The sequence below is a fragment of the Populus trichocarpa genome, chromosome 5, assembly GCF_000002775.5.
Source record: "Populus trichocarpa isolate Nisqually-1 chromosome 5, P.trichocarpa_v4.1, whole genome shotgun sequence".
Lineage (NCBI taxonomy): Eukaryota > Viridiplantae > Streptophyta > Magnoliopsida > Malpighiales > Salicaceae > Populus > Populus trichocarpa.
The window spans coordinates 1,915,870-1,942,424 of record NC_037289.2 but is presented as its reverse complement, the minus strand read 5'-3'; the positions used below and the strand labels follow the sequence as shown (position 1 = coordinate 1,942,424).

The following is a 26,555-nucleotide window of genomic DNA, read 5'->3' as shown; positions in this document are numbered from 1 at the left end:
TTGAAATTTGGGGGGTCTTTTTTTGTTTTTTTAATTGAAAACTATGATATATGGTAATGGCACTGGGTGGTTTTTTCCTTTCGATTCTCTTTTGAAGTGTTTCTTTAATAGATTGCGTATTTTGTTGCGATTCCTCTGTTTCTATTTGCTAAAATTGATTATTTTTTTCATAATGTATTTTGCTTCTTTTGATGCTTTGATAAAATGATGTGATTTTGGTAATGTTGTAAAAGTTGAATACTTGTGATGGGTTTTAACTGAGGTTTTAAATATAATATGAGTGGGAAAATATTTTCCACAATTAGTGCAGATTAGTAAACTCTAACTCGAGTTTAAGTATCCGAAAAACCAAAAACAAAAAGGAAAAAAGTTTAATATTTGGATTGTGTATTATGTTTCAAATTCTGGGGTGGAAGATCTTCTTGCTTTGCCAAGTGTTTTATATTCTTATCATTAATGTAATGTATGTTGTGAATTTTGATGGTTATTAATGTCCATGTTAAAGCTTTAAGCAAATTGGTGTTGCTAATTTGTTCATTGATTGTTTCAGATAGATAGGTCCTCCATGGCCCCAGCAAGGAAAAAAAGTGTGAATAAGAGGTTTCTGAACGAGGCATCACCTGAAAAAGAAGTCAAGAGTTCAGGTCTGCTGCTTTTTTCTCATTGGTTCTGCCTAATCTGTGATTGCTGCCTACTGTTGCAACCATTTTCCTAGACCTTGCATCTCATGCATATCGAATGCCTTCTAGATTTGATCTGCTTTTTGTCACTGGTTTTCGAAACGCATTTACAAGACTCTATTCCCTATCTAAAAATGTTATTATCCGATTCACAGCGTCTATAAAAATATTACTATCCGATCAAATTAAGAACTGGATAGTAAGATTTTTAAACACTGGAGACCATAATATAATTTGATCGTCATCTCTGATTCACAGCCTCTAAACTCGGTGGCCATAACCAGGATTTGAGTTTCTTGTTTCTTCTTGCTTCTTGATAGAACTCTACAATTTATATATATCCTTTGAACTTAAGATCATCAATGGTTCACAAATTTTCAATTCTACTGAATAACGAGTCCTAGTTAATTTCTCAAGAACTATAAATCAAAATCAATGCATATATATTCACCCAAATCTTAACATCCTTTAACAAAGCTTTATAAAAACAAATCCACACATATTAGTAAATAAAACTCAAACTTAATACTGAAAAATTATCACAAATACTAAAAATATATTTCTTACCATACTGTCTTTTCCTATCTCCATCTCTTTCTTGCCTTCTCTCTCGGTTACCTTTCTTTGTCTTCTCTGTCTCTGCGTCTTGCTCTATCTGTTTTAGGGCAGTAAAGAAGAGGCGGCGGTGCACTACAAAAGGAGTTGTTTGCCGATAAAATTAAGGGCAGTAGAAGAAAGCACAAAGCTAACAGGGCAAATGAAATGATGGGCTAAAATCAACCATTAATTCTAAAGTACAGTATTTATTTTTAAAAAAATTGACTTAAAAATGAAATTAACATAGACAAAGGGATTAACCTTAGAGCTACAAGACCAAAAAGGTGCAGCAAAAGTCTCTAAAGTAGAGCATGTGATCCCTATTTGACTCGCACTATAAAAAATTATGAATATTTTTATCTATATTAAATATAAAAAAAAATACACATGAATTAGAATAATCTTTTTAAAAATAAAATACATGTAAGATAACTAAAAAATAATAGTCATTTGAAAGATTTTATATAAACAAAATAAAATATTAATTTAAATATAAATAAAAAAAATATTTTTAAAAAAATACATGTAAAAAAGAGCATCAATTAATAAATTAAATTTAGAGAGAAAAAGGTAAAGGTCAGGCATTGTTGGACGCAAGCCAAGCTAGCCTGCTTGGCCCATTTAGCAAGGACCTGCACGCTTGGGCTCTTGATTTTTTTTTATTGCACATGGGGCGGACGACGCCACAATTTGTTTTTTGAAAAAAATTAAAGTCATTTGATCCAATGAATATGAACAGCGAAACACCGTAAAAAACATCAGATCTTTAAGATATATAAGTAATTCCACATTATTATTGCTGGTGTTCAAATATTAAAAGAAAGTGCAAAAACTTCACTTCTTGATCATACTTGATAACACATTTTTTTTCTCTTGCTTCTTGTGCCAGGTGATTCTTAGCTACTCACTTGCTCACTCTCAGCAGTAAATCTACTGTTCCTCTCCAGTGCTACCATGAGTGAGCCCCCACCATACCCGCAAATTGAACCAACTACCTTCGACCTGATTGCTGTGGGCACTGGTTTAGCAGAATGCATTGTTGCTGCTGCAGCTTCTGCTTCTGGAAAAACTGTCCTTCACCTTGACACTAACCCATTCTATGGGTCCCATTACTCCTCTCTCTCGGTCCCGGAACTCACATCTTTCCTTATTTCCAATTCTACAGCTTCCTCACCACCATCTTCCACATCAACCACAACTGACATCCCTGATTACTCGATTGTAAATCTCATCACTCAGCCAGTATATTCAGATGTTGAGATTTCCTGTTTTTATCCTGAACTAATGGAAGAAAACTTACGGAAGTTCAATTTGGACTTATGCGGACCAAGGGTGTTATTTTGCGCCGACAAGTCAATTGATCTTATGTTAAAATCTGGAGCAAGTAATTATGTGGAGTTCAAGAGTATTGATGCCAGTTTTGTTGGTGATGGGAATGGAAAGTTATGGAATGTGCCAGATTCCAGAGCTGCCATATTTAAGGATAAGAGTTTGACTCTGATGGAAAAGAATCAGTTGATGAGGTTTTTCAAGCTGGTGCAAGGGCACTTGGTTGCCACAGTGGGGGCGGGTACTTCTGGTAATGATGGGAATGGGAATGGTAATGATGAAGAGGAAGGGAAGATGAAGATTTCAGATGAGGATTTGCAGAGGCCATTTGTTGAGTACTTGTCAAAAATGCGGTTGCCTCCAAAGATTAGATCGTAAAGACTGTTGTTGCCTTTCTCTATCAGTTAGCAAGAGTTTATTTGTTATTTGTGCGTTTTGTTTCCCTGTTTGGTCTAAAGTTTACTGGATTTTGGTTATGTCTGCTCGTCTGCAGGATTATTCTGTATGCTATTGCTATGGCAGATTATGATCAAGATGACATGGGGGTTTGCCAAAATTTGCTCAAGACTAAAGATGGAATAGATCGTTTGGCTCTATACCAGTCATCAGTTGGGAGGTTAATTCTTGTTTATTCTGTTTTATAGTTAAGCAGTTATTCTCTGGTTTAAAATTTAGGTGGGTGCTATAGAGCTGCACTTGTGACTTGTATGATATCTTGATCAGAAACACATATTGTGTTAACTACAAGATTATATTATTTTTCCTTCCAGTATTGAACACCACAGAAAGTGTAGGGTAGGAGCAGATAAAGAGAGAAAAAATGTTGAGTTCTAGTTCTGTACTGGCAACTAAAAATCTAACCTTGATTTATGGCTTGGAATGTTGTATTAGTTAAGCAATTTACATCGATTTGCTTTAAGTTTGTTGTTTATAATTCTTACTCCTTTCAGGTTTACAAATGCTTCCGGGGCCCTAATTTATCCCATTTATGGTCAAGGGGAACTGCCACAAGCCTTTAGCCGCCGCTCTGCTGTCAAAGGTTGCATTCACGTAAGTTCACTGAAAGAAACTGTGGCTTCTTTCTCTTGGTGAAATATGAACTATCATTTTTGGTTAATAGTTAAATGTGATATATTTGCTTTTCTGCATGTGTTGTGTAAATAACTTGTTCCTAAATGTGATTGACACTGTTTGATCTGCTCTGCTGCTTTAGATACTTGGATGTTATTTGATTTTCACAATGGTCACAGGTGTACTTGTGCTATTTTTTACTTATATTTTGCGGGAACATAAAAAAATTGCAAATAATGTTTACCTATCATACTATAGAAATTTGTTATAAAGTGGACTGAAACAGTTGCTTTGTCAAGCTAACATGCTCACCTCCTTTCGAGACTTCTGTCATACAGGTTCTACGAATGCCAGTGACTGCGTTACTTATGGAAAAGGTGCTAAAATATGCCTATAATTCGTTTAATACATGGACAGCATAAAATGATATAGTCACCTGTTAGGGCAAATGAATTATCCTTCACTTTTTTTTCCAGGATAGTGGGAGTTACAAAGGTGTTCGATTGGCTTCTGGCCAGGACATATTTAGCCAGAAGCTGGTTCTGGATCCATCCTTTACACTTGCCTCACCATCAGCCTCTCCATCAGATCTTCTGCATGAAAGTTTTAACTTTTTGAGCACCAGAGATGTTAAAGGGAAGGTGGCCAGAGGGATATGCATCACACGAAATTCCTTGAAGCCAGATATGTCAAATCTTCTGGTTGTATACCCCCCTCGATGTAAGATCAGCATATAGTTTCATTTCTGTTCCTTATTGAGTTTATAGGAATCATACGGTTCAAACTTTTTATCCCTTTTGTCTAGCCCTGTACCCTGAGCAGATTACATCAATTCGAGCGCTCCAAATAAGTGGCAACTTGGCTGTTTGTCCTTTGGGCATGTGAGTTACCACCAGCCACTTTCATTTATGTTTTTACTTTCCATGACTTCTGATTCTACTGCTGACTACCTGTTAGGACTGCATTTGTAACATGAGTAATCATGCAAGATCAACATGAAAAATATTAGGGAGACCTTGTCCTTGCTCACCCCATTCCTGGATTTATGTGGACTCTTTTGGAGAGAGTTCCAAATAACTAGTACATTTAGAAATACATATATTAACCGTGACAAGTTGGAAAGGTAGCTAGTAGAAATTTCGAATCTCAATTTGTTGTCTTTTGAAACTTTTGTAGTGCTATTGCTATTTATCCTTTGAAGTCCTGCTTCAATCCAAAGATTTTTGAGGTCTAGGATTACATCAAGCCAATGTCTTGTAGATCCTGCTTGGGATGAAAACCATTACAAGGAGATAATAGACATCTAATTATTTATGGTTTTGTTCTTCAAAATGTTCCCACACCCGTAGCATCATTACGGTGATAATAATGGACGTCTTATTCATTCATTGAGAACTACTACTTCTCATAGTACAGTAACCCCCTGCCTCTCAAAAGAATATGGGATCCTTGAGTTAACAATTTCTCTGATTATTTGTTTCAGGTTTGTGCTCTATCTTTCGGCTTTGTGTGATGATGCCATTCAAGGGAAGAGGTTACTAAATGCGGCTATGAATGCCCTTCTGACTTTTCCTGATCCTGTAAATTCTGAAAGCAGTTCCACAGTTCAGAGTGAGACTACTGAAGAGAAACCCAGTGTCATTTGGAGCGGGTTGTATATGCAGGAGATGTCTACGGTGCTTCACGTCTTGAACTTTTGTCTCTTACTATTAGCATCTCATGTGTGCACACGTGCGCACATTTGTGCTCATGCACACAAGTGGGGGGTTATTAGAATTCTTGTTTAGAACTTGCGGTTTAGTTTTATCTTATGTGGTGGTAGTTTCAAGTTCAGCTTACATTAAGCTCACATGTGGGGCTTAGTACATAGGGTGCCTCATCATAAAAGCTGGCACGTGCCTGCCTATCTGGAGTTTTAGAACCTGATTGCTGCTGCCCTCGTGTTCCCTTCTTCCTCTCTTGAATCTCCCTCCCTCCTTCAATTTATTCTCTAGATTTTATTGAATTTCTTCCTTGCATGTTCCAGCTGCCTCTATTTTCTTCTTCCTGTACTTGTTTTGGGTATGTTGAGTCCATCAAAGTTGTCTAAGCAGGTCACTTACGAGTCCCTTCAGTTCAACTATGAGCTGTTGCTCAATGATTTCCTGCTTCATCTTTCTTTTTTCTGCCACTGTAATCAGTCAAATCAATCCCGAACTCACATTACAGACCAGCCTCGATCCATTTTAACTTTCCTAACTAGATCCTAGGATCATTTTTAAGCTGAATGAATGGGTGTGCTTTAATGGTTTCAATAGGTTATTAACTCTTGCTTGCTTCAATTCCTGTAAATCTATGACCTTGAGTTGGATTGACATTCTTTTATTAAATGTTGCTTGAGTAAATATGTAATTTTTTTAGAAAGTGATGTATATAGATGTGCATGCATTTAGGTTGATAGTGGTATGCCATCTCTTTTGTTTCAGGGTCAATTTGATTCTATCAACTTTGCTCCCATGCCCGATGGAAATCTGAATTACAACGATATATTAGATGCAGCTTTGAAGGTATGTTTCCTCTATTTAACGTTTATGATGCTTCAGGTTCCATTATCCTAAATGCCTAATTTCTGTATATCATCACTTGAGTGTATTCCTGTTTTCTCTTTTATGTCCCGTCCAACAAGTTGTTAAATAGGAAAATGAATGCCAGTGATTCAACAACCACAAGCCAATATGCATGCTTACTGGATCACATTGTATACTCACAGATGTCTCTCGTTGATTGTTTCATGATCTCTTTTGTTTCCTCTAGCCCGTTATGTGATTAGACATTGTTCTGTGACACTCAAGAGTTTTTCATTCTTTTTGGCCGACTGAGAATTCAATACTAGTGCTTCTACTTGACAGCTCTTTCAGGAGATGTATCCAAATGAAGAAAATTTCCCAGAGACAACTCCACCTGAGAATTCCGAGGATGATATTGGACTCACTCTAGAGACCTAGATATAATGCTGGACTGGATCAGTTTGCTAATTATGCTGCTGTATTCAATCACTTCCCTATCTCTGCCAGCAATTATCCGGGCATTATGCACCTGGTGCGTGGTAGTTGTGGTGGCATCGAGTGGTTCATGAAGCTCTATGCATATTTGTTAAAGCAGTTGAGGGGAAAACAAATGTGATGCTACAACACACGTTTCCTGTTTAGAGAACTTCAAAAATTCAGAGATGCTTGGTTTTTCAAGCCACTATTTGTTGTAAAACATGAAAAAACTCATGAGAGAGATCACTGTTACATGAAAACTTGATGATAGAGTTAAAATACTTCTTTGTAAACATGACAAGTGAATCTGTATCCAAGTGAATCTGTATCAGTTGAAATATGTTGATTTCAACAATTATTAGTTTGCTCGTTATCTTTGTTCTTTGATCCATTGACATCATATCATGCGCAGCCTGTTAGTGTGTTTGATATTGGTATTGCGGTAGTTTTAGTGGTTATGGTTTAAAAAAATTATTTTATAAAAAGTATTTTTGGTTGATGTCGGATTGATATTAATATATTTGGTATTGTGATAGTATAAGAATGTTTTTTAAATTGAGGTTATTTTATAATTTTTAAAAAATACATATTAATATTGATGATTTTTAATTTAAATATTATAGATGTAACTATTGTTATTACATCATGAAATAAATAATAATTTATATAAAATAATTTTTATTATTCTATTAAACTATCTACAATTTCATCATGTATGAAATACATTCGACAATGACTACAGTTTTCTTGGTTTCTTAAGCGCGCAACAACATTAGGTAAAATATTAATCAGGAACAATATTGAGATTGCGATTAAATTCTGCAAATACTACGTCATCAAGCGATCTCCGTCTAATTTATGTAGTGATACGTTATAATTTTTAACACTGGTTTTTCAAATAAAACATAATTAAAACACAATTAAAAATAAAAAATTTAATTTAATTTTTTTAAACACTAGTTTTTTGAATAAAACACAATTAAAAATTAAAAATAAAATTTATTTTTTTATTTTTCTAGGTCGGACCCGATTCAATGCATTTACCTCTCGACCGGACCAATAAACACTAGTTTTTTTTAATAAAATACAATTAAAAATAAAAAAATATATTTTTTTATTTTACTGGGTCGGATCCGGTTCAATGCATTTAGCTCTGGACCCGACCCGACCCAGTCCGACCGGAATAGTGGAAAGTGACTCAACTGTTCACGTGAACAGTGGAGTCATTCTCCACTCCACGGGAAGAAGAGTAAAAGCAGCTTCGAGCTGCTTTTAACGACCCTGTGTCTTAAACGCAATAAATGGTCGGGTTCATGCACAGTAATATACGTTTCAAGTTTCCGTGGTTTGCTTCAATAGAAAATGCAATCACGGAAACAAACGGACACCAAACACAATCACGGAAACAAACGGACAAAACCATGGGTTGCCCTTGGTATCTCAATGCTCTTGAACCTCATTTTCTGATAGTAATACACATGTTCAAGTGGAATGATTGTTTTTTTAAAAAACATTTATTTAAAAATATATTAAAATAATATTTTTTTAATTTTAAAAAATTATTTTTGATATTGAAATATAAAAAAAAATTGAAAAAAAAAAAAGAAAAAAAATAAAATTTTAAAATGGAAAACTCACAATTACAAATTCTTTTTTGCTCATTGAATTTCCTATCCTAAAAAAGAAAAGGTGTGGGGGTCAGAATCATGGGGCCCTTCCAACCTCAGAGAACAATGAGTAAAGACTGTGGTCCTCTCCAATGTCACCACAGCATGCAAATTGCTTAACATCTAAGCTATATCCCCAGCAGGAACCTGAAGACATCACTCAGTGAGATAACCCCTTCTACACGCTTGCTGCCAGCTTCCACAATCAAAAGCCTCCTAACCCCTGAAAAGACCACGCAACAAAGCAATTAGAAAACGTGTTACTAGTCCAGACCCCGAGGTCAGAACTACTTATGGTGAAAAGTTGATGTAGAAAAAAAAATCATATTGCTGTAAGAGTACCGGGATTTGCCAAACGCTCCATCACTTTGTGTAGAGAATCAGTCCGCAAACACATCTGACATCTCTGTCCATTGTAGAATGCATTTGAAGAATTTGCATTCTGACCCAATTGCAGAGCCTATAAGGGTATGAAAGAGCAGATCAATACAGTAGTTCATGCCATGCATGTTTTATTCAAAAATGCAGTTTACTTAATCACTTCCAGTCATTTATCTTCTCCTGATTTTGTTGAAGGTATTTATTGTTTCACAAATGGAGATTCATGTACAGAGCTGCGGATTGGTTCAGACCATTGCAAGAATGTGCATACAACTGCATGTAAGTAGAGCTCAAAGTAATCAAAACTAATTACCTGATGAATACTTATTTCATCAAGATGAATTTGTGCATAGGCTTTATCTTTTGCCAAAGCAGTGATATCACTGTCGAGGAAACATCCAGCAGTGAATCCTTATCGTTTACAAATGCTATTGAACTGACATTGGCTGTATCAGGAAGGTATTATAGCACAAGGTTAGGAGAGGTTAAAGAAGATCAATCAGCAATATGCACACTCAGAAACAGATAGAAGAGGAAAGTTGTAGCTTGTGGTAATCTTTTGACGAGTGAATTACCTTGAGCCAACAAAGACAGAGCAGCACCGAGAGAAGCATTCGGTCTCAACATTGCAAATGGCCGTCTGTTTGGTTCCCCAAGTCTTGGAACCCATGTACCCTAAGGAATTGAACAAATTGGCTGTTGAAGAATGGGGAAGGAGCCAGCAGAATGTCTGAAATACCTGCTTATACCTGACAATTAGTCCATGTGTTAGCAACAAGTTATACATCCTCAAGCATCAAACCAAGAAGGTTTACATTTTAGTATTCCAGACAGGGAAGCAAGATATAGTAGCTGCGGAAATGAGCCATCCTGAGAAGCAGAATGAATAATGGGAACTGTTGACACGCTGCTTTGCAAAATTTTCAAAGAAATATCTTTCATCGAATCATATGGCCCTGCCTGCATATTAAATGAGTGGTGGATAACTACTGCTTTAGGTTCGCTCGTTGTTTGGTGGAATGAAAACACCAACAGTCCTGCCATTGTTGGACTGTTGGACCTGAGTGATCTTCGCGTCAGAGGAGAGTTGTGAGGGCGAGAAACACTGAACTAACTTATGAGATCTGTGGTAGACAATCGGGTCTAAGATTTGGCTTGGATTTGGTGGGACGATTGTGTCTAACAGGGGCCATTTGGATGGCTTCTTCTAACGATTTCCCCTGCTCGAGAGGAAGAAGAGAATGAACAGTTTTTGAAACGAGGCTGTTTTAGGCCGAAAAGGATCATTCTTCAATTTGCCCCCTGAAGTTTTGAAGTCTTACATTCAAGCCCTTGTCTTTTAAAATTCATTTTTTTTAATTTCGCCCCTTGATCTATGCAATTGCACCCTTGGATTTCTGCGTTATTTTCAAAATAGTCATTGGTTTCAAATTTCTTCAATTCAATCCTTAATTGACTTTTCAAACTTTTAATTTTTTCAAAATTACTCTTGATAAAGTCAATTAACCGCCTTATAGTATTAGAGCCTATTCATTTTGATATCTGGAATTTTATTTCTTGCAATTTTGACATAAATTGCTCTTGAATTTTGATATTTCTTCAATTAAGCTCCTGATTGTATTAACTAAACTAATTCAGAGTTCAATTAAATCCCTAGACTTGTCAATTCTTCCAGTTTCAGCCAAATTGACTTTTAAATTTTATAATTTTATCCTTGTTAGTCCTCAAACCTTCAATTTGTGTTGTTTTGATCACATTCTCAAATCATTTTCCAAAGTTTCTTCAACAAGACCCTAGCTTGTCCATCCACCTGTCGTTCTGAATAATTGTGCATGACTGATTAATCCGAATTATATTTTTATCATCACTTTTTTTAGAAACTTAAAATTGGATTACGATAGCTGGACCCATCCCAACCATCTGAGCTGGGCCGGAATGGGTCCAGCCCAACACAGCTTAGTCACTGGCTCAGCCCAGTGACTAAGTTGTGCTTACAAATGGCAAAACGTGAATTATAATTCACGTCCTACACATTTGCATGTAAAAGAAGAAGAAGAACAAGAAGGGAGGGAGGAGAAGAGCAGAAGGTTACGTGGTATAAAAAGCGGGGTAACCTTTGGTTTTGGTCACGGTGGTACTGAAGTAGTAGTGGCTGAAAAAGCAATGGAGAAAGAGGTGGAAGAGGCTCACAAAGAAAAAAATTGAAAAAAAAAACTGATTATTTTTCCAACTTTAGCCTCAGATTTCTTGATCTTAATGCATGGAATCCTCTTCTATTTATAGGGGGTGGAAGAGTGGAATTTTATCTTTACTGGTGCCAAATCTTAGCCCTTGATTCAACCCGGAAGGATCTCAACCGTTGACTCAAAGTGGTCATCATGAACAGTCAATATAACTGCTAAAAGGCTGGTCGGGTTGGCCACTTTGAGGTGGTGCCGCAGCTGTTATGATGTCAATCAACCTGAAAAAACCATATCGGGGTATGGTCGAAGGTCAGATCATCATTTTTGTATATGTTTTGTCAAATATGATGGAGAGACGAAGCATTAAAAACACCTAAAAACATTAATTTAATATTTTTTAAATGAAAATTAGTTTGAAAAATAGATTAAACCGCATTACAAATTAATTAAAAAAAATTCTCCATAACTAGATTATATATAGATAGACATTAATATACATGCACATACAAATTAAGAATCAAATATATGACTCAAATAGCTAAATTGAATACAATTCTAATATATCATTTTATAACTTAGATATAAGACCCAGCCTAGGTCTGCCTCGGCCTAAAATTTAGGTTGCGAGTCTATCTTCTTCTTCTTTTTTTACCAAAACATGTTTTATTTTATTTTTTAATAAAATGATATGGTTTTGGTAAAAAAATCTAATTCAAAATGAAATATAACTTGGATTAAGTTTCAAATCAACGGAATACTAAGATTGATTTGTTGTACCCATTTTATAATTACATTTTGTTATACTAGTAGAAATTTTAGAATATCCCATGTCCACTTAGAACTCATAATGATCTGATGACCCTTTGTAAGGTGTTGGTATGACCTTCAAGGGAACACTTTTTCTAAGTGTTATCCCCATTTTTTCAGTCATATCCATATCCTCTGGCTTGAGGCCATCTGGCAAAATCCAATCAAATGAAAGCAAGAGTGATCCAAGAGCCAAAGGAAGTACACGAGAGGCAAGAGGCATGGCAGGGCACATTCTACGCCCAGAACCAAATGGTATGAACTCAAAATGACGACCTTTGTAATCCACCATGTTTGCTTCCAAGAACCTTTCTGGCTTGAAAACCAAAGGGTCATCCCAAGTCTTTGAATCCCTTCCAATGGCCCACACATTAACTAGAATTGTTGTCTCTTTAGGGACGTAATAGCCTAGCATCTTGCAAGGGTTCATGGCCATGTGCGGGACTAAAAATGGTAGAGGAGGGTGAAGTCTCAGTGTTTCCCTAATGACTGCCTTTAGGTATGGGAGATTCTCAACGTCTTTATCTTCGAGCTTCTTGTTGGGGCCAATAGTGCTTCTCAACTCAGATTGGACTGTCTTCAGTACTTTAGGGTTATGTAAAAGTTCAGCCATGGCCCATTCCAAAGTGCTTGTTGTTGTATCAGTCCCTGCCGTAAACATTTCCTATAAGACAAAATCATAACAATAATTAAGTTTGTTGATGATTAATTTTGTGTAATATCTCCTATTAATTTCTTTACTATGGTTTGGAAAAAAAAACTAAGCCCCAAGATAAATATTATAATTAATTTTTGTTTTTGAACATTAGTTAAAAGCAAAGATATTATACATGGTTTAAACTCCGAGTCACGGGTTAGATGAATTAAATAGAATCAATCAAAACAATATCATTTTAAAAAAAAAAATTTAAAAATCAAATTAAATTATGACCAAATTAATTAGTAGGATCAACCAAGTCAAATAGGATCAGCTCAAAGTTAATTTTTTTTTAAAATGCAGCTTAAACTACAAGCCAAGCTAATTAAATTCTAAGTTGACCCATTGATTAATGTCGGGTTCGATAAATATGTTTAAAAGCACTTTCAATTGTTGAGTGAATCCAATCAACATCATCTTATATTATTATTTTTCTTAAGTAAATATGTTTCTGTAAAATATTTCTTTTCATTTTTTATGTTTGATTTATTTTTAAAATAAATTATTAATGTAAAATACTTTATAATTAAAGAAAAGATAAGCTTAAAATAATAGAAAATTAACAACTCACGGTTTATAATAGATAAAAAACATTTTACGAGATTAGCTTCAATATTAAATTATGATCTCTATTATTAATTAATTCATGTTTTCTTTTTAATACATATTTTCCATGCATACCAAACACGCAAGCACTAAAAAAATTCAATTATTTTTTTCAACATAACCAAACAATAAAAAATATATTTTTTAAATGAAATATAATAATTAAGAATGATCACACCGGTTGTTGCTAACATAAATATATTCACGACCATGATCAAAAGTTGAACGAGTTGATATGTATTCAGACAGGCAGAACTACATTAAATTTTGAAAATCTTTAATTATACTCTTTAATTTTACGTGGTTTGCACTCTCAATAATCACTTAGTTTCTTATCTGCCTCCTCCAATCCAATTTTATGTAGAGCTATAGTTTCCATAGTCCAAGTCATAGTTATAATTAGACCTAACTTGGAGTTGCATTCAGAGTAAGTCTCGGATCATGAGATTGATTTTAAGTAAATCTAATAAAATTCTTTTTAAAGATCAAAACAATAATCTTGAAAAAAAATCAATGAAATTCTAACCGAGTAACAGATTAATATGTCCAATCAACTAATTATTCAATCTGGATTGATTTTTTTTTTTTAAAAAAAAAAAGCCAACAGCTCAAGCTAGAGCTGAAGGTAAACCTATCAGCGGGGCGGAGTTTACTAACAGAGGTCTGAGCATAACAAAGCTGGCAAACGAGATGTTACTTACTAGGAAGACAATTATATATATTAACACAGGCTTTGCCGCCTCCGAACAAAAACACAAAATTGTATGCAAAGATTTTGCTGGTGGCTGAGGTCTATTAATTTTGTATATTTGTATTATAATTCTTATACTTGTCTACTTAGTGGAATGTGTAAGAGATAGGACAGAAGAGATCAGAAGAACCAAAGGAAAAGAGATGCTACTTACAAAGACAATCACATTGATCGTTGTTGAAGAAAATCTAGAGGGCTCCTCCACGCCATCGCCGCGAAACTCCAAAATGACATCTAGGTAATCTTTCCTCTTGTCATCTCTACTATTTTCCTTTTGCACACTCTCTGTTCTTTCTTTGATGAACCCTCCTGCAATCTCAAAGGCTCTTGCAACATGGAACTGTGTCTTCCTCCTTATACCTTGTGGATCAAGCCATCTTAAAATTGGAAAAAAATCAGCCATGTTAGGCTTACCTGCCAACTCCGTGACCTTACCTGCATGCTGAAAAAACTTAGCTCCCTTCTCCGATTTTGGGTCCAATAAATCTTTAGAAAACATGAGGTTGCCAATAAGATTAAAAGCCATCAAGAAAATGTATCTCCCTAGGTCAATAGCGCGAGTGCCATTGGCACTACCATCTTCTATGTATTGCAGCATGCCATCGATGCACCTAGTTCGTGCACCCTGCATGGCATCAAGGCGGCTACTCACAAAGAATTCGGTGGTGCATAAGCGCCTTAACATGCGCCAATGCGGTCCATATTGGGCTGTGATTATAGACCCTTCATTGCCAAAATCACCTTTCATAGCCTCGTAGATTTTTCTCCCAGCTAAAACCGCATCATGATTCTTGAACATCTCACGAGCCACTTCGCTCGAGGAAATGACCACGTTACACATGGACCCGAGCCAAATGGTCATGATTGGACCATGAACACGAGCCAAATTAGTAAATGACTCGTGTGGTGCCCAACCCAACTGGAAGATGTTGCCAACCACTGGCAGTGGTCTAGGCCCTGGTGGTAGCTGCCCTTGCTCTTCTGAACGACGGTAACGACGTTCAGTCACCACTGCCCATGCAACCCATAGCAAGACTGCTAGAACCAGACCTGCAATTTCATAGTCCATATCTTTCTTTGTGTGTATAACTAGTGCTGGTTTCGCTTGTACCCTAGGTAGGCTCCATTTTATATAGAATTTCATGCATGTCAGGTTAAATAGTGTATATTGATCAAGTAAAATTTTTATTCGTCTTCTTTTGATAGGAATCTAGCTAAACCATATATATTATTGAATAATTGCATGTAATAATTGCAGGATTGGGTTTGATCAGAATTATTCAAAACTTGTATTAGTTTCGACTATATATAATAAAAATGTTCTCTTCGATACTTAACAATTACAGATTAGACGCATGGTGAATCTGGTTTTGATTGATAGTGAAATCTTCCAAAGTCTTACTGCGCGCATCAGCTTTGGTGTACAATAATTCAGATCCATCGGCTTGGTCCCCTACCGGCCCATTCTGCGGTCCCAAATCTATCAACATATCTTCTAAATGTTAGGTGAATTTATTAACTTATGTTGCATGAATTGATTGACTTAGTCCCCACTACTAATTTGATTCCAAATGCATCATCTTTTTTTATGAAATCCAAATGCATCAATTTAGTTTGATTTGTTTTATAGGTTGAGTTGAATCCAGCCCATAAATGCTCAACGCATAATTTGCAGGGCGCTAATTTGATTCCTTTGACTAAATTCCAAAATTTAGAGGTATTCTTTGCATTTTCAAGTTGGAAACGACAAGCTTCGTCTCTTTTTCATTTTTCCCACACTTTAACTGACAAGAGATTAATTTCATTGAAACGCCATGACCACGTACAATTAGGAAGAGAAGAAGGAGAGACTACATGAGACTAGAGGCTGCAAAAAGAAGGAGCCTCCAATTAACACTCAAGAAAGCGACTAGTAATGCGTAAATACAATCTCTCAAGTGAAGTTAAGAGCTTGATTTGATGATGATTTTCTATTATTTTTTAATGCAATTTTTTATGTGAATTCTTTTAATTTAAAACTTGCATAAATTTATTATTAGCTATGTTGATTTGATTTTAAGTATAAAAAAAAGTAGAGTGATAAAAATTAAACTCGTGATTATTTAATTAATATTAAAATTATAATATTATGTCATATGGATGTTTTAATTTAAAAATTTAAATTTTTTGGATGAAAAAGCAATAATATTTCTTATTATATTGCGTGCCTTGCAATACATCCAAATCAAAATAGGACTAATTAAAAAGGTACATGTAAATATGTTCTTAAAGGATGACAAAAGTAATTTAGGCCTAGGTTTTTCTAAGTATAATCATGCACATTCTTGTGTGCGAAAAAGATAGCAAGCATGAGAAATTCATAGTGTGCTCTGAGGATCGGATTGGCCTAAATATATTTTGAATTATAATATGAAATCTCTCTTTGCTTGTGGATACAGGCACATTCGTACTATATAAAATTATTGTATTGTCTGATTGTTTCTTTTCTATTTACTGTGATATTCTATGTATATAATAGCAATTATAGATCATGGTGATGCATGCGGTCCCAAATCCATCAACATTATCTTATATGTCACGTGAATTGGTTAACTTAGTCCCCTCTAATTTGATTCTAAATACATCAATTACTGTTTAATGCATAACTTGTAGGGAGCTAAATTGATTCCTTTGTCTAATTAAATCCCAGAATTAATTTAGGTAATTAAGGAAATTAATAGAGATTTTTGTATTTCGTTTTTCTTTATATTGTTCCTTCCGTATTAACTCTTATTTTCTGTTGTTTAGTCATTAATTAAATGGCTAATAACTACTTTTCAATAAATCAAACGATGATTATAAAATAAAATAAAAATTAATCCCAATAGGGTATTCATTTGCATGATGACTCTTTTTTATTTCCCCCCTTGTAACTGACAAGAGATTTCATTGAAATAGTACCACGTATAGTTAAGGAAGAGAGTTCTTTATTAAGACAAGCCCTCTAGTGGAAATGGAATAAGCAGAATGGAAGAATAAGATTAAAAAAAACTTGACCAAATCCTCAAGTAGAACTTGACCAAGACAAATGATGTATTATTGCATGTATTATTGTGTTCCGATACATAATTTACTATAATTACTTTATTTTTCTTTGGTCATTTAATCTTTTAACTTGGCTTTGGGGCATGTTAGTTTTTTTACGTGATATAAATATCTTTTGAGGATTGTGAGGGGTTATGTTTTTTAATACATAATAAAATTACTAATGTAGCTCTTAAATAAAATAATTTAATGTCCTCAACATAATAGCATTTTTTTATTTTTCATATTTAAAAGAACAATAAAATTACTTCATTATCCTTATCATTTAAATTTTTTAACCATGACTCCAGGGACTTGGTTGTAATTTCATCGTAGTTTGTATATTATTATTGTTTAGCTCTAAGAGTATTTTTCAATTTTTTACAAATAAAAAAAAAACAAAAAAGTTGTTGATGCGTGCCTTGCATGTATATGCATTGCCTACTTGTACTCGAGTTCATGAAACTAATTTTATTTTTAATTTTTTTGTCTTTATAACCTGATTTTTAATTTTTTTTTTATGGGGACATGATCTTTTCTTTAATTAAATTAATATACATAGATAATGCAATCTTGCTGTAAGCAATAATCTCATTTATAATTAACTATATAAAATTGTGCTTATTCGAGGAAGAATCCCTTTTGACATGACTACAATCGTTTATATATTCTTTGATGATTGATCAAATGGTTTTTAAAGTTCTAGGCCTAGATGGATTTAATTACTGATAATTGGTTCATGATTAGCAGGGAGTTGGGCAGATTTATGTTAGGTACGTAGTATATTCGAAGTTTCAACGAAAGGCTACTTAATTGTGATCGATATCCCCAATGAACTTAAATTTGGGCAATAAACATTATCAGCATGACTCTAGATATACTCAAATGTATGGCTTGAAGTGATCAAGTGCAATTATATTTGATGTGTACGTAATTGTTACAAAATTTGTGACTAATTCAGCAAGAATAATGTGATTGTTCTTAAATATTATATGCATGATTCATGTGATTTTCTTTTCTTCCTTTCAGTTTACACTAGTTTATTGGTTCGGGCTCACCATGGGTCGGATTAATTTTTTTAAAATATAAAAAATATTAAGAGTATGAAGATTTTTTTATAATATTATTAAACATAACCAAGTAGATTAATTTTGAAATCTTTTAACTTGACTCTTTACCTAACTCGAGTTTCTAATTAAACCGCGTGGGAGCTAACTTGACTTAAATCAATCAATTTCATGAGTCCAAATGCAACATCGATAATCAGTGAAAACATTATTTAGCTTTTAAAAAAACTTCAAGATGACAATTTTTTTTAAAAAATATTGAGACAATGACAAATTAAATCTACCTCGGTCTCCCCGCGACCCTAGTCGTAAATTCTATTGGGTTTAATAACTTTTTTTATAAACTATTTTTATTTAATTATATGATAAAAATAGATACTCACAAAATTGAACGTTAACCTAAAAATAAACACTTATTTGAGACAATTATCCCTATAGAAAGCAAACAAAAATCATTCATGCAGTCTATTTCTCAATCAACACAATATTGAAGGATAAATCGAAAAGAAAAAAATAATTAAAAGACCAAAAAAACATATTCTATTGTTGGGCAAACTCGTTAAACCTGTGAATCAGATAACCCGGGTTAGCATGTCAAACCTGTAAACCGAGTTATGGGCTCCACTAGGATTATAATTTGTTTTTTTCAAAACTATTTTTTTATTTAACTATATAATAACAAAAACAAACAATTGTGAAATCAAATATCAACCTAGTACCGAGATGTTTTTTTTAATACCGTGATAACCTCAATTAAAAGATGAAACAAGACCAATTATAAAACTTAATGTTCAATTAATCCAATATCTAAGGATGAAAAAAAAAAGTTAAACTTCTCAAACTTGCAAATCAGGTCAACCAGTCAAACCTGTGAATAGATCCATAAACTTTATAAAGTTTAAGAACATAATTTTTCTCAATAATTAACATAAAAAAAAGACAAAATAATAGTGTAGATCATGATATATTTGAGATTTGATATTATTTATGCGAGTAAATATTGGAATGCTTGATATATCTTAGCCATGTAATAAATTAGGTCAAAGAAACGTCTTTTGGGAATGGGTGCAAAGTTAAGTTTGATCTTATTGCTAGTCATTATTTCGCAAGTTAGGTGAACGCAAGAGTTCTTAAGAATTCTATAACTATAAAGAAGTGTATTAATTTGATTTCTAATTTATAAACATCAATATGAATGATAAAATGTGATCTGAAGTAAGATTTATAGCATGTACATGAAATTATTTCTATAAGATATCCTGGTTATGCACAATTTCTCTTGATTCAAGATAAATTTAATTATTTCTACGTTGTAATGCAGTTCATTGCTTATGAAAAAAAATTATGATTTGAAGTAAAAAATCAATTCTAAAATCATATTTAATTTGCATAACAACATTTTTAAAAATTCAAGAAGCAGCATAGTTTTAAAACCTGACCCGGTGTGGTGGGTCGACCCGGGGCTAGAACCGAGCTGGGTTGAAGAAAAAAAAAGAGAAGAAAAAACCCGGTTGACCCGGCAAGACCCGGTCAAAAATCAGGTTGCAACCCGTTGACTTTTTTTTTTATTAAAACGACGTCGTTTTGATTTAAAAAAAAAAATTTGAGCCGGACGACCTGATAACCCGATCAAAATCCGGAACCGGGTCTTGATGAGAAGTAGGGCTTGCTTATAAAAATGCAAGATACAGCAACTGAATTGAAAAGATTATTTTAAAACTAAAGAAGAATCGGGGTCGTCTAAGCGTGATAAGTGTACCCATTCAAGTTGATCGTGGGCTCTTGATTTTTAAGGGCTTTGGATTATCGGAGTAAATGCTATTTCATGTGGGTACCATCACAGATTTTGTCTTACTTTTTTCTTTTTTCTTGAAAGTTTTACGAGATAATAATTATAGGTATTATTTTTTAAATAGAATAAAAAAAATAAATAATAAAAAAATCACCCATAAATTATAAATTATGATCAATCATTTTTGAAACTCTTAGATTCACCAAAAATACAGGATTATCTCAAATTTTAGAATATCAGCTGATATTAGTGTGTGTTTTGTAATGCAATGCGTGATGTTTTTTATAATTTTTTTTTATATATTTTTTGAGGTTTGATATCGGTACATTACAATTATAAATAAAACATTATAAAAAACATCAATTTTATATCTTTTCAAGTGAAATACATTTAAAAGCAGAAGTTATTGCACTCCCAAATATTAATGTAATTATAAAACTTGAATTTTAATACTTAGGCATTTTCTATCCTGGGTAGAGCATATGCATTTTGTATCACTGCATTTTTGTGGTCGGGTTATTCCACTTCAAAGAAGCCCCTGTACCTTGACAACAGATCCAGGGAGTAAAAAAAGAGAAAAAAAAAACTATTGGTTGTATATTTTTTATTATTATTATGTTTAATGATTTTGAAATAGGAACAAATCAAGAACATGGAATTGCAACCACTTCCACCTGGTGGGAAACTAGAACATTTATTCACAGAAACCTTGATTCAAGAAACATTAGTTAATAGCCTATATATAGCCTCGCAAGTACTCAATCTTGAATCTTTAAATGACATGTCGGCTAAGTTGAAACCATTGATATGTTAATAACATGGTTGTTAAACTTGACTTAACACTACAGGTTGATTAAAAAATTTACAATCCAAAACTTTATTGGAGTTGAGTTTTCAAATATAAATAATTAATAGACCCGTAAATTAAAATGACAACTTAATTAGTAATTTAAATATCTTTTCGAGAGCTAGACTTGTGCGTTTGATAATGTATTGTAAAGTATTTTTTAAATGTGTTTTTTAATTTAAAATATATTAGTCACGTGTTTTATTAGTATTCTAGAGAGCGTATTTGAAAGTGTACTAATATAATTTGTGCATCACATGACTCAAACTCTATTTGAAGTGGATAGTAACATTTTTAAACACTGGAGACCATAATATAATTTGATCGTCATCTCTGATTCACAGCCTCTAAACTCGGTGGCCATAACCAGGATTTGAGTTTCTTGTTTCTTCTTGCTTCTTGATAGAACTCTACAATTTATATATATCCTTTGAACTTAAGATCATCAATGGTTCACAAATTTTCAATTCTCAAGTTCATCTTTAAGCAATCAATTCTACTGAATAACGAGTCCTAGTTAATTTCTCAAGAACTATAAATCAAAATCAATGCATATATATTCACCCAAATCTTAACATCCTTTAACAAAGCTTTATAAAAACAAATCCACACATATTAGTAAATAAAACTCAAACTTAATACTGAAAAATTATCACAAATACTAAAAATATATTTCTTACCATAATGTCTTTTCCTATCTCCATCTCTTTCTTGCCTTCTCTCTCGGTTACCTTTCTTTGTCTTCTCTGTCTCTGCGTCTTGCTCTATCTGTTTTAGGGAAGTAAAGAAGAGGCGGCGGCGCACTACAGTGTAAATATACAACCCGATATTATGCAAAATGGATAGAAAAATATTTGACAAAATCGCAAAATTTTTTAAAATGATTTTTGAAAATTTTTTGGATTTTTTTAAATAATATTATAATATAATATATATTATATAATATTAAATATGTGGGCTAGGTCGGCCCAGCTAACTGGGCCGAGCCCGACCTACAAAAGGGTGGGCCGATCTCAGCCCAACAAGTTTGGGGGTGGGCCGAATCCGGCCCATAAATTTGGGCTGGGCCAAATAAGGTCCGACCCATATTCAAGGTTAATGATTCTGCCATTGCATGCAGAAGATACGTGGGCAGGAACGGGGCAGAAGTAGGGGGACACCACCTGACACAAGTGGGAGGCGCTGCTAGTCTGGGTGGCTGACAAGAGGCTGGTAGCGGCGTTGATGGAGATCTTGGTCTCCGGAGTTGCTACTGTGCAGGAAGAAGAAGTTTGTAGAGGAGAGAGAAAGGCCGGAAGGAGAAGAGAGAGAGAGTCGCGGTGGCTACTTGGTGGTTGTGTTGGCTTCCTGTGGTGGAGCTGGTGGTGGAGAAGCTTGTGGTGGCTCTGGTTGGTGGCTGGAACAGCGGGGAGAGAGAGGTAGAGAAAAATACTACAGAAACGGGGCAGAGAGGCTAGTTTTTTCTGATTTTTGGACCCAATTTTCTCCTCTCTCAGGTCATCAACGGAGCCTCTATTTATAGGTGGTGGAAGAGGATAATCTCGTCTACACCGGGGCAAAATTTCAGCCCTAGATTTGGCTGGGAAGGATCCCAACCGTTGGTTCAAAGTAGCGTCCCTGAGTTGACCTCTTCACGTCGTCGCCGATGTCGATGTGCTGTCTTTCATCCTGAAACGTTCACATGGGGTTGTAGAGGAACTGCAGGGGATCCGTTTCGTGCAAGTTTTGTTCGATTTGATGGAGAAATCAAGCATTAAATGCACCTGCAAATAAGGCTCCCGCGCTGTTTCTTTCGGGTAAAACAGAAAAGATAATGAACAGTAACCAGACGACGCGTCGTCTGGTCCTTCTTTTTCTTTTTAATGTAAAACGACGTCGTTTTGAATTGAATTAGGGATTTTAACTGATTTTCAATTTAGTCCTCCAGCTTTCAATTGATTTCAAATGAACCCCTAATTGACCATAAACTTTTGATTTAATGCAATTAGGCCCCTACGGAATTTCAACTTCAGCCCCAGATTTACGCGCCTTTTACAATTTAGTCCTTGGTCTCGGATTTATGCAATTTAACCCCTAATTGACCATTAAACTTTCAATTTCTTCAATTTCACTCCCGGTTTTTGTCAATTAAGACCCTTAATTTTGGCACCCTTTGTAGATTGGTCCTTGGCTGCGAATTTCTTCAATTTAGCCCCTAATTGACCCCAAAACTTCATTTTTCTTACAATTTGGCCCCTAGTTTCAGTCAATTAACTTGGTAAAAATTAAATTTGATCTCTTAAAATTCCAATCTTCTCAATTAAGCCCAAATTAGGCTCCCAAACTTAATTTTTCACCAATTAAGCCCCAAATAAAATTAATTTGACCCATTTAAAGTATAATTTAGTCCTTGTACTTAATTAAATCCTTCAATTGGACCCACATTAATTCTTAAACATAATTAAAATTCAATTTGGCCCATGATTAAATCAAATTGACCTGTTAAAAATTTAATTATGTCTTAGACTTAATTTTTAAGCATATTCATCCAATAATCATTTGATTTGACATTGAATTTGCATTTTCTTTCTATTTTGGGGCATAATGGGGTACCATTAAGTCTTGAATTTCCTCTAAAATTGTAGCTTGATTCCTCGATTTGCTTTCTCCACATCGTCAACCTTTATTATTATTTTATTATTTTTATTTTGAAAAAGATATTGATTTTTGGGGAATAACCCAGAATTGGGTTATGACAAACTGCATCACCAAACATGCTAATTAATTAAAAAAAATTCTCCACAACTAGATTATATATAGATATACATTAATATACATACACATACAAATTAAGAATCAAATATATGACTCAAACAGCTAAATTGAATACAATACTAATACAACATTTTGTAACTTAGATATAAGTCCGAGCCTGGGTCTGGCTCGGCCTAAAATTCAACTGCGAGTCTATTTTTTTTTACCAAAACAATGTTGAATTATTTTCTTTTTTAATCCATTTCAAAATAAAATATAACTTGAAATAAGTTTCAAATCAATAGGATACCAAGATTGATCTGTTATACCCTTTTTATAACTACGTTTTGTTATACTAGTACGTAGAAATTTTGGAATATCCCATATCAACTCAGAACCCATCATGATTTGATGACCCCTTGTAAGGTGTCGGTATGACCTTTAAGGGAACACTTTTTCTAAGTGTTATCCCTATTTTTTCAGTCATGTCCATATCCTCTGGCTTGAGACCATCCGGCAAAATCCAATCAAATGAAAGCAAGAGCGACCCAAGAGCCAAATAAAGTACACGAGAAGCGAGCGGCATGGCAGGGCACATTCTACGGCCAGAACCAAATGGTATGAACTCAAAATGACGACCTTTGTAATCTACCATGTTTGGTTCCAAGAACCTTTCTGGCTTGAAAACCAAAGGGTCATCCCAAGTCTTTGAATCCCTTCCAATGGCCCACACATTAACTAGAATTGTTGTCTCTTTAGGGACGTAATAGCCTAGCATCTTGCAAGGGTTCATGGCCATGTGCGAGACTAAAAAAGGGAGAGGAGGGTGCAGTCTCAGTGTTTCCCTGATGACTGCCTTTAGGTATGGGAGATTCTCAATGTCTTTATCTTCGAGCTTCTTGTTGGGGCCAATGGTGCTTCTCAACTCGGATTGGACTGTTTTCATTACTTTAGGGTTATGTAGAAGTTCAGCCATGGCCCATTCCAAAGTGCTTGTTGTTGTATCAGTCCCTGCCGTAAACATTTCCTATAAGAAAAAATCATGACAATAATTAAGATTGTTAGTGATTTAATTTTGTATACTATCTCCTAATAATTTCTTTACTATGGTTTGGAAAAAACCCAGGCCGAGATAAATATGATAATTAATTTATGTTTTTGAACATTACTTAAAAACAAAGATATTATACCTAGTTTAAACTTTAAGTCACGAGTTGGGTGAATTAAATGAAATCAATCAAAACAATATCATTTTAAAGAAAAGATTAAAAAAATCAAATAAAATTTTGATCAAATTAACTAGTAGGGTCAATCAAGCCAAACAGTATCATCTCAAAGTTAATTTTATTTTAAAATCCAACTTAAACTACAGGTGAAATCAATTGGGTTCTAGGTTAATTACTGATTCAGGCCGGGTTTGATAAATTTTTTGGTTCCACCGTGTATGTAGAACTATAGTTTCCATAGTCCAAGTCATAGTTATAATTAGACCTAACTCGGAGTTGCATTCAGAGTAAGTCTCGGATCATGAGATTGATTTTTAAGTAAGTCTAATAAAAAAAATTTAAAGATCAAAACAATAATTTTGAAAAAAATCAATGAAATTCTAACCGAGTAACAGATTAATATGTCCAATCAACTAATTCAATCTGGATTGATTTTTTTTTAAAAAAAAAAAGCCAACACAAGCTAGAGCTGAAGGTAAACCTATCAGCGGGGCGGAGTACTTTACTAACAGAGGTCTGAGCTTAACAAAGCTGTCAAACGAGATGTTAATTACTAGGTAGACAATTATATTAAGACAGGCTTTGCCGCCTCCGAACAAAAACACAAAAATGTATGCAAAGATAGGACAGAAAAGAGAACCATAGGAAAAGAGATGCTACTTACTAAGACAATCGCATTGATCGTTGTTGAAGAAAATCTAGAGGGCTCCTCCACGCCATCACCACGAAACTCCAAAAGGACATCTAGATAATCTTTCCTCTTGTCATCTCTACTATTTTCCTTTTGCGTACTCTCTGTTCTTTCTTTGATGAACCCTCCTGCAATCTCAAAGGCTCTTGCAACATGGAACTGTGTCTTCCTCCTTATACCTTGTGGATCAAGCCATCTTAAAATTGGAAAACAATCAGCCATGTTAGGCTTACCTGCCAACTCCACGACCTTACCTGCATGCTGAAAAAACTTAGCTCCCTTCTCCGATTTTGGGTCCAATAAATCTTTAGAAAACATGAGGTTGCCAATAAGATTAAAAGCCATCAAGAAAATGTATCTCCCAAGGTCAATAGCGCTAGTGCCATTGGCACTATCATCTTCTATGTATTGCAGCATGCCATCGATGCACCTAGTTCGTGCACCCTGCATGGCATCAAGGCGGCTAGTCACAAAGAATTCGGTGGTGCATAAGCGCCTTAACATGCGCCAATGCGGTCCATATTGGGCTGTGATTATAGACCCTTCATTTCCAAAATCACCTCTTATAGCCTCATAGATTTTTCTCCCAGCTAACACCGCATCATGATTCTTGAACATCTCACGAGCCACTTCGCTCGAGGAAATGACCACGTTACACATGGACCCGAGCCAAATGGTCATGATTGGACCATGAACACGAGCCAAATTAGCAAAAGACTCGTGTGGTGCCCAACCCAGCAGGAAGATATTGCCAACCACTGGCAGTGGTCTAGGCCCCGGTGGTAGCTGCCCTTGCTCTTCTGAACGACGGTAACGACGTTCAGTCACCACTGCCCATGCAACCCATAGCAAGACTGCTAGAACCAGACCTGCAATTTCATAGTCCATATCTTTCTTTGTGTGTATGACTAGTGATGGTTTCTTGTACTCTAGGTATAGGCTACATTTTATATAGAATTCCATGCATGTCAGGTTAAATTATATATTGATTGTTAGAGAAAAATATAAATTATATTTGGGACCTCACTTAAAAGCTTTCTATTGGGTTGAGATGGTTATTTGACATGATATCAGAGTCTTTATGACTAAACGATCACGATTTCGAATCTCACCATCCCTATTTATTTGATAAAAATCAAGCACAAGGTAATTTGAGTCTGTACAAGTTTCAAGTCCAAAAAGTTTTCACTTGAAGGGGTGTGTTAGAGAATAATATAAATCATATCTTGAAACCTCACTTAACAGCTTAAGTTATTGGGTTGAGATAGTTCTTAGACATTGATGAAGTAAAATTTGTATTCCTCTTCTTTAGATAGGAATCTAAACCAATATATATATATATAC

At 34.6% G+C, this 26,555-nt stretch overlaps 3 protein-coding genes and 1 pseudogene across 10 annotated transcripts in view; 1 reads left to right on the top strand and 3 right to left on the bottom strand.

Moving 5' to 3' along the window:
* LOC18098701 (rab escort protein 1) overlaps positions 1–26,555 on the top strand; it is a 101,668-nt gene that overhangs the window by 536 nt on the left and 74,577 nt on the right. The window contains exons 2-11 of one of the 6 annotated variants that reach the window (XM_002306313.4): positions 551–644; positions 2,167–2,980; positions 3,100–3,222; positions 3,557–3,656; positions 4,016–4,054; positions 4,154–4,397; positions 4,483–4,558; positions 5,161–5,353; positions 6,143–6,223; positions 6,566–7,073. The exons of the other annotated variants lie outside the window; for them this stretch is intronic. Of the exons in view, the coding sequence (XP_002306349.4) occupies positions 2,232–2,980; positions 3,100–3,222; positions 3,557–3,656; positions 4,016–4,054; positions 4,154–4,397; positions 4,483–4,558; positions 5,161–5,353; positions 6,143–6,223; positions 6,566–6,661 (1,701 nt within the window). The 5' untranslated portion in view covers positions 551–644; positions 2,167–2,231 and the 3' untranslated portion in view covers positions 6,662–7,073. Of the gene's footprint in view, positions 1–550; positions 645–2,166; positions 2,981–3,099; positions 3,223–3,556; positions 3,657–4,015; positions 4,055–4,153; positions 4,398–4,482; positions 4,559–5,160; positions 5,354–6,142; positions 6,224–6,565; positions 7,074–26,555 lie in introns of those variants that run through there. 6 annotated transcript variants of the gene reach the window in all.
* LOC112326111 (cytochrome P450 76A1-like) overlaps positions 1–26,555 on the bottom strand; it is an 81,050-nt gene that overhangs the window by 8,145 nt on the left and 46,350 nt on the right. The window contains exons 1-2 of one of the 3 annotated variants that reach the window (XM_052453010.1): positions 25,185–26,136; positions 24,111–24,321 (exon numbers count right to left, since the gene is read on the bottom strand). The exons of the other annotated variants lie outside the window; for them this stretch is intronic. Of the exons in view, the coding sequence (XP_052308970.1) occupies positions 24,111–24,321; positions 25,185–26,099 (1,126 nt within the window). The 5' untranslated portion in view covers positions 26,100–26,136. Of the gene's footprint in view, positions 1–24,110; positions 24,322–25,184; positions 26,137–26,555 lie in introns of those variants that run through there. 3 annotated transcript variants of the gene reach the window in all.
* On the bottom strand, positions 8,314–9,807 carry LOC18098710 (sucrose nonfermenting 4-like protein; annotated as a pseudogene).
* LOC18098709 (cytochrome P450 76A2) lies at positions 11,643–14,933 on the bottom strand. Its single transcript, XM_006382460.3, has 2 exons — positions 13,947–14,933; positions 11,643–12,402 (listed from the first exon to the last, which is right to left on the bottom strand). Exons 1-2 carry the CDS (start codon positions 14,859–14,861, stop codon positions 11,767–11,769), a joined length of 1,551 nt encoding a protein of 516 aa, XP_006382522.3. The 5' UTR covers positions 14,862–14,933; the 3' UTR covers positions 11,643–11,766.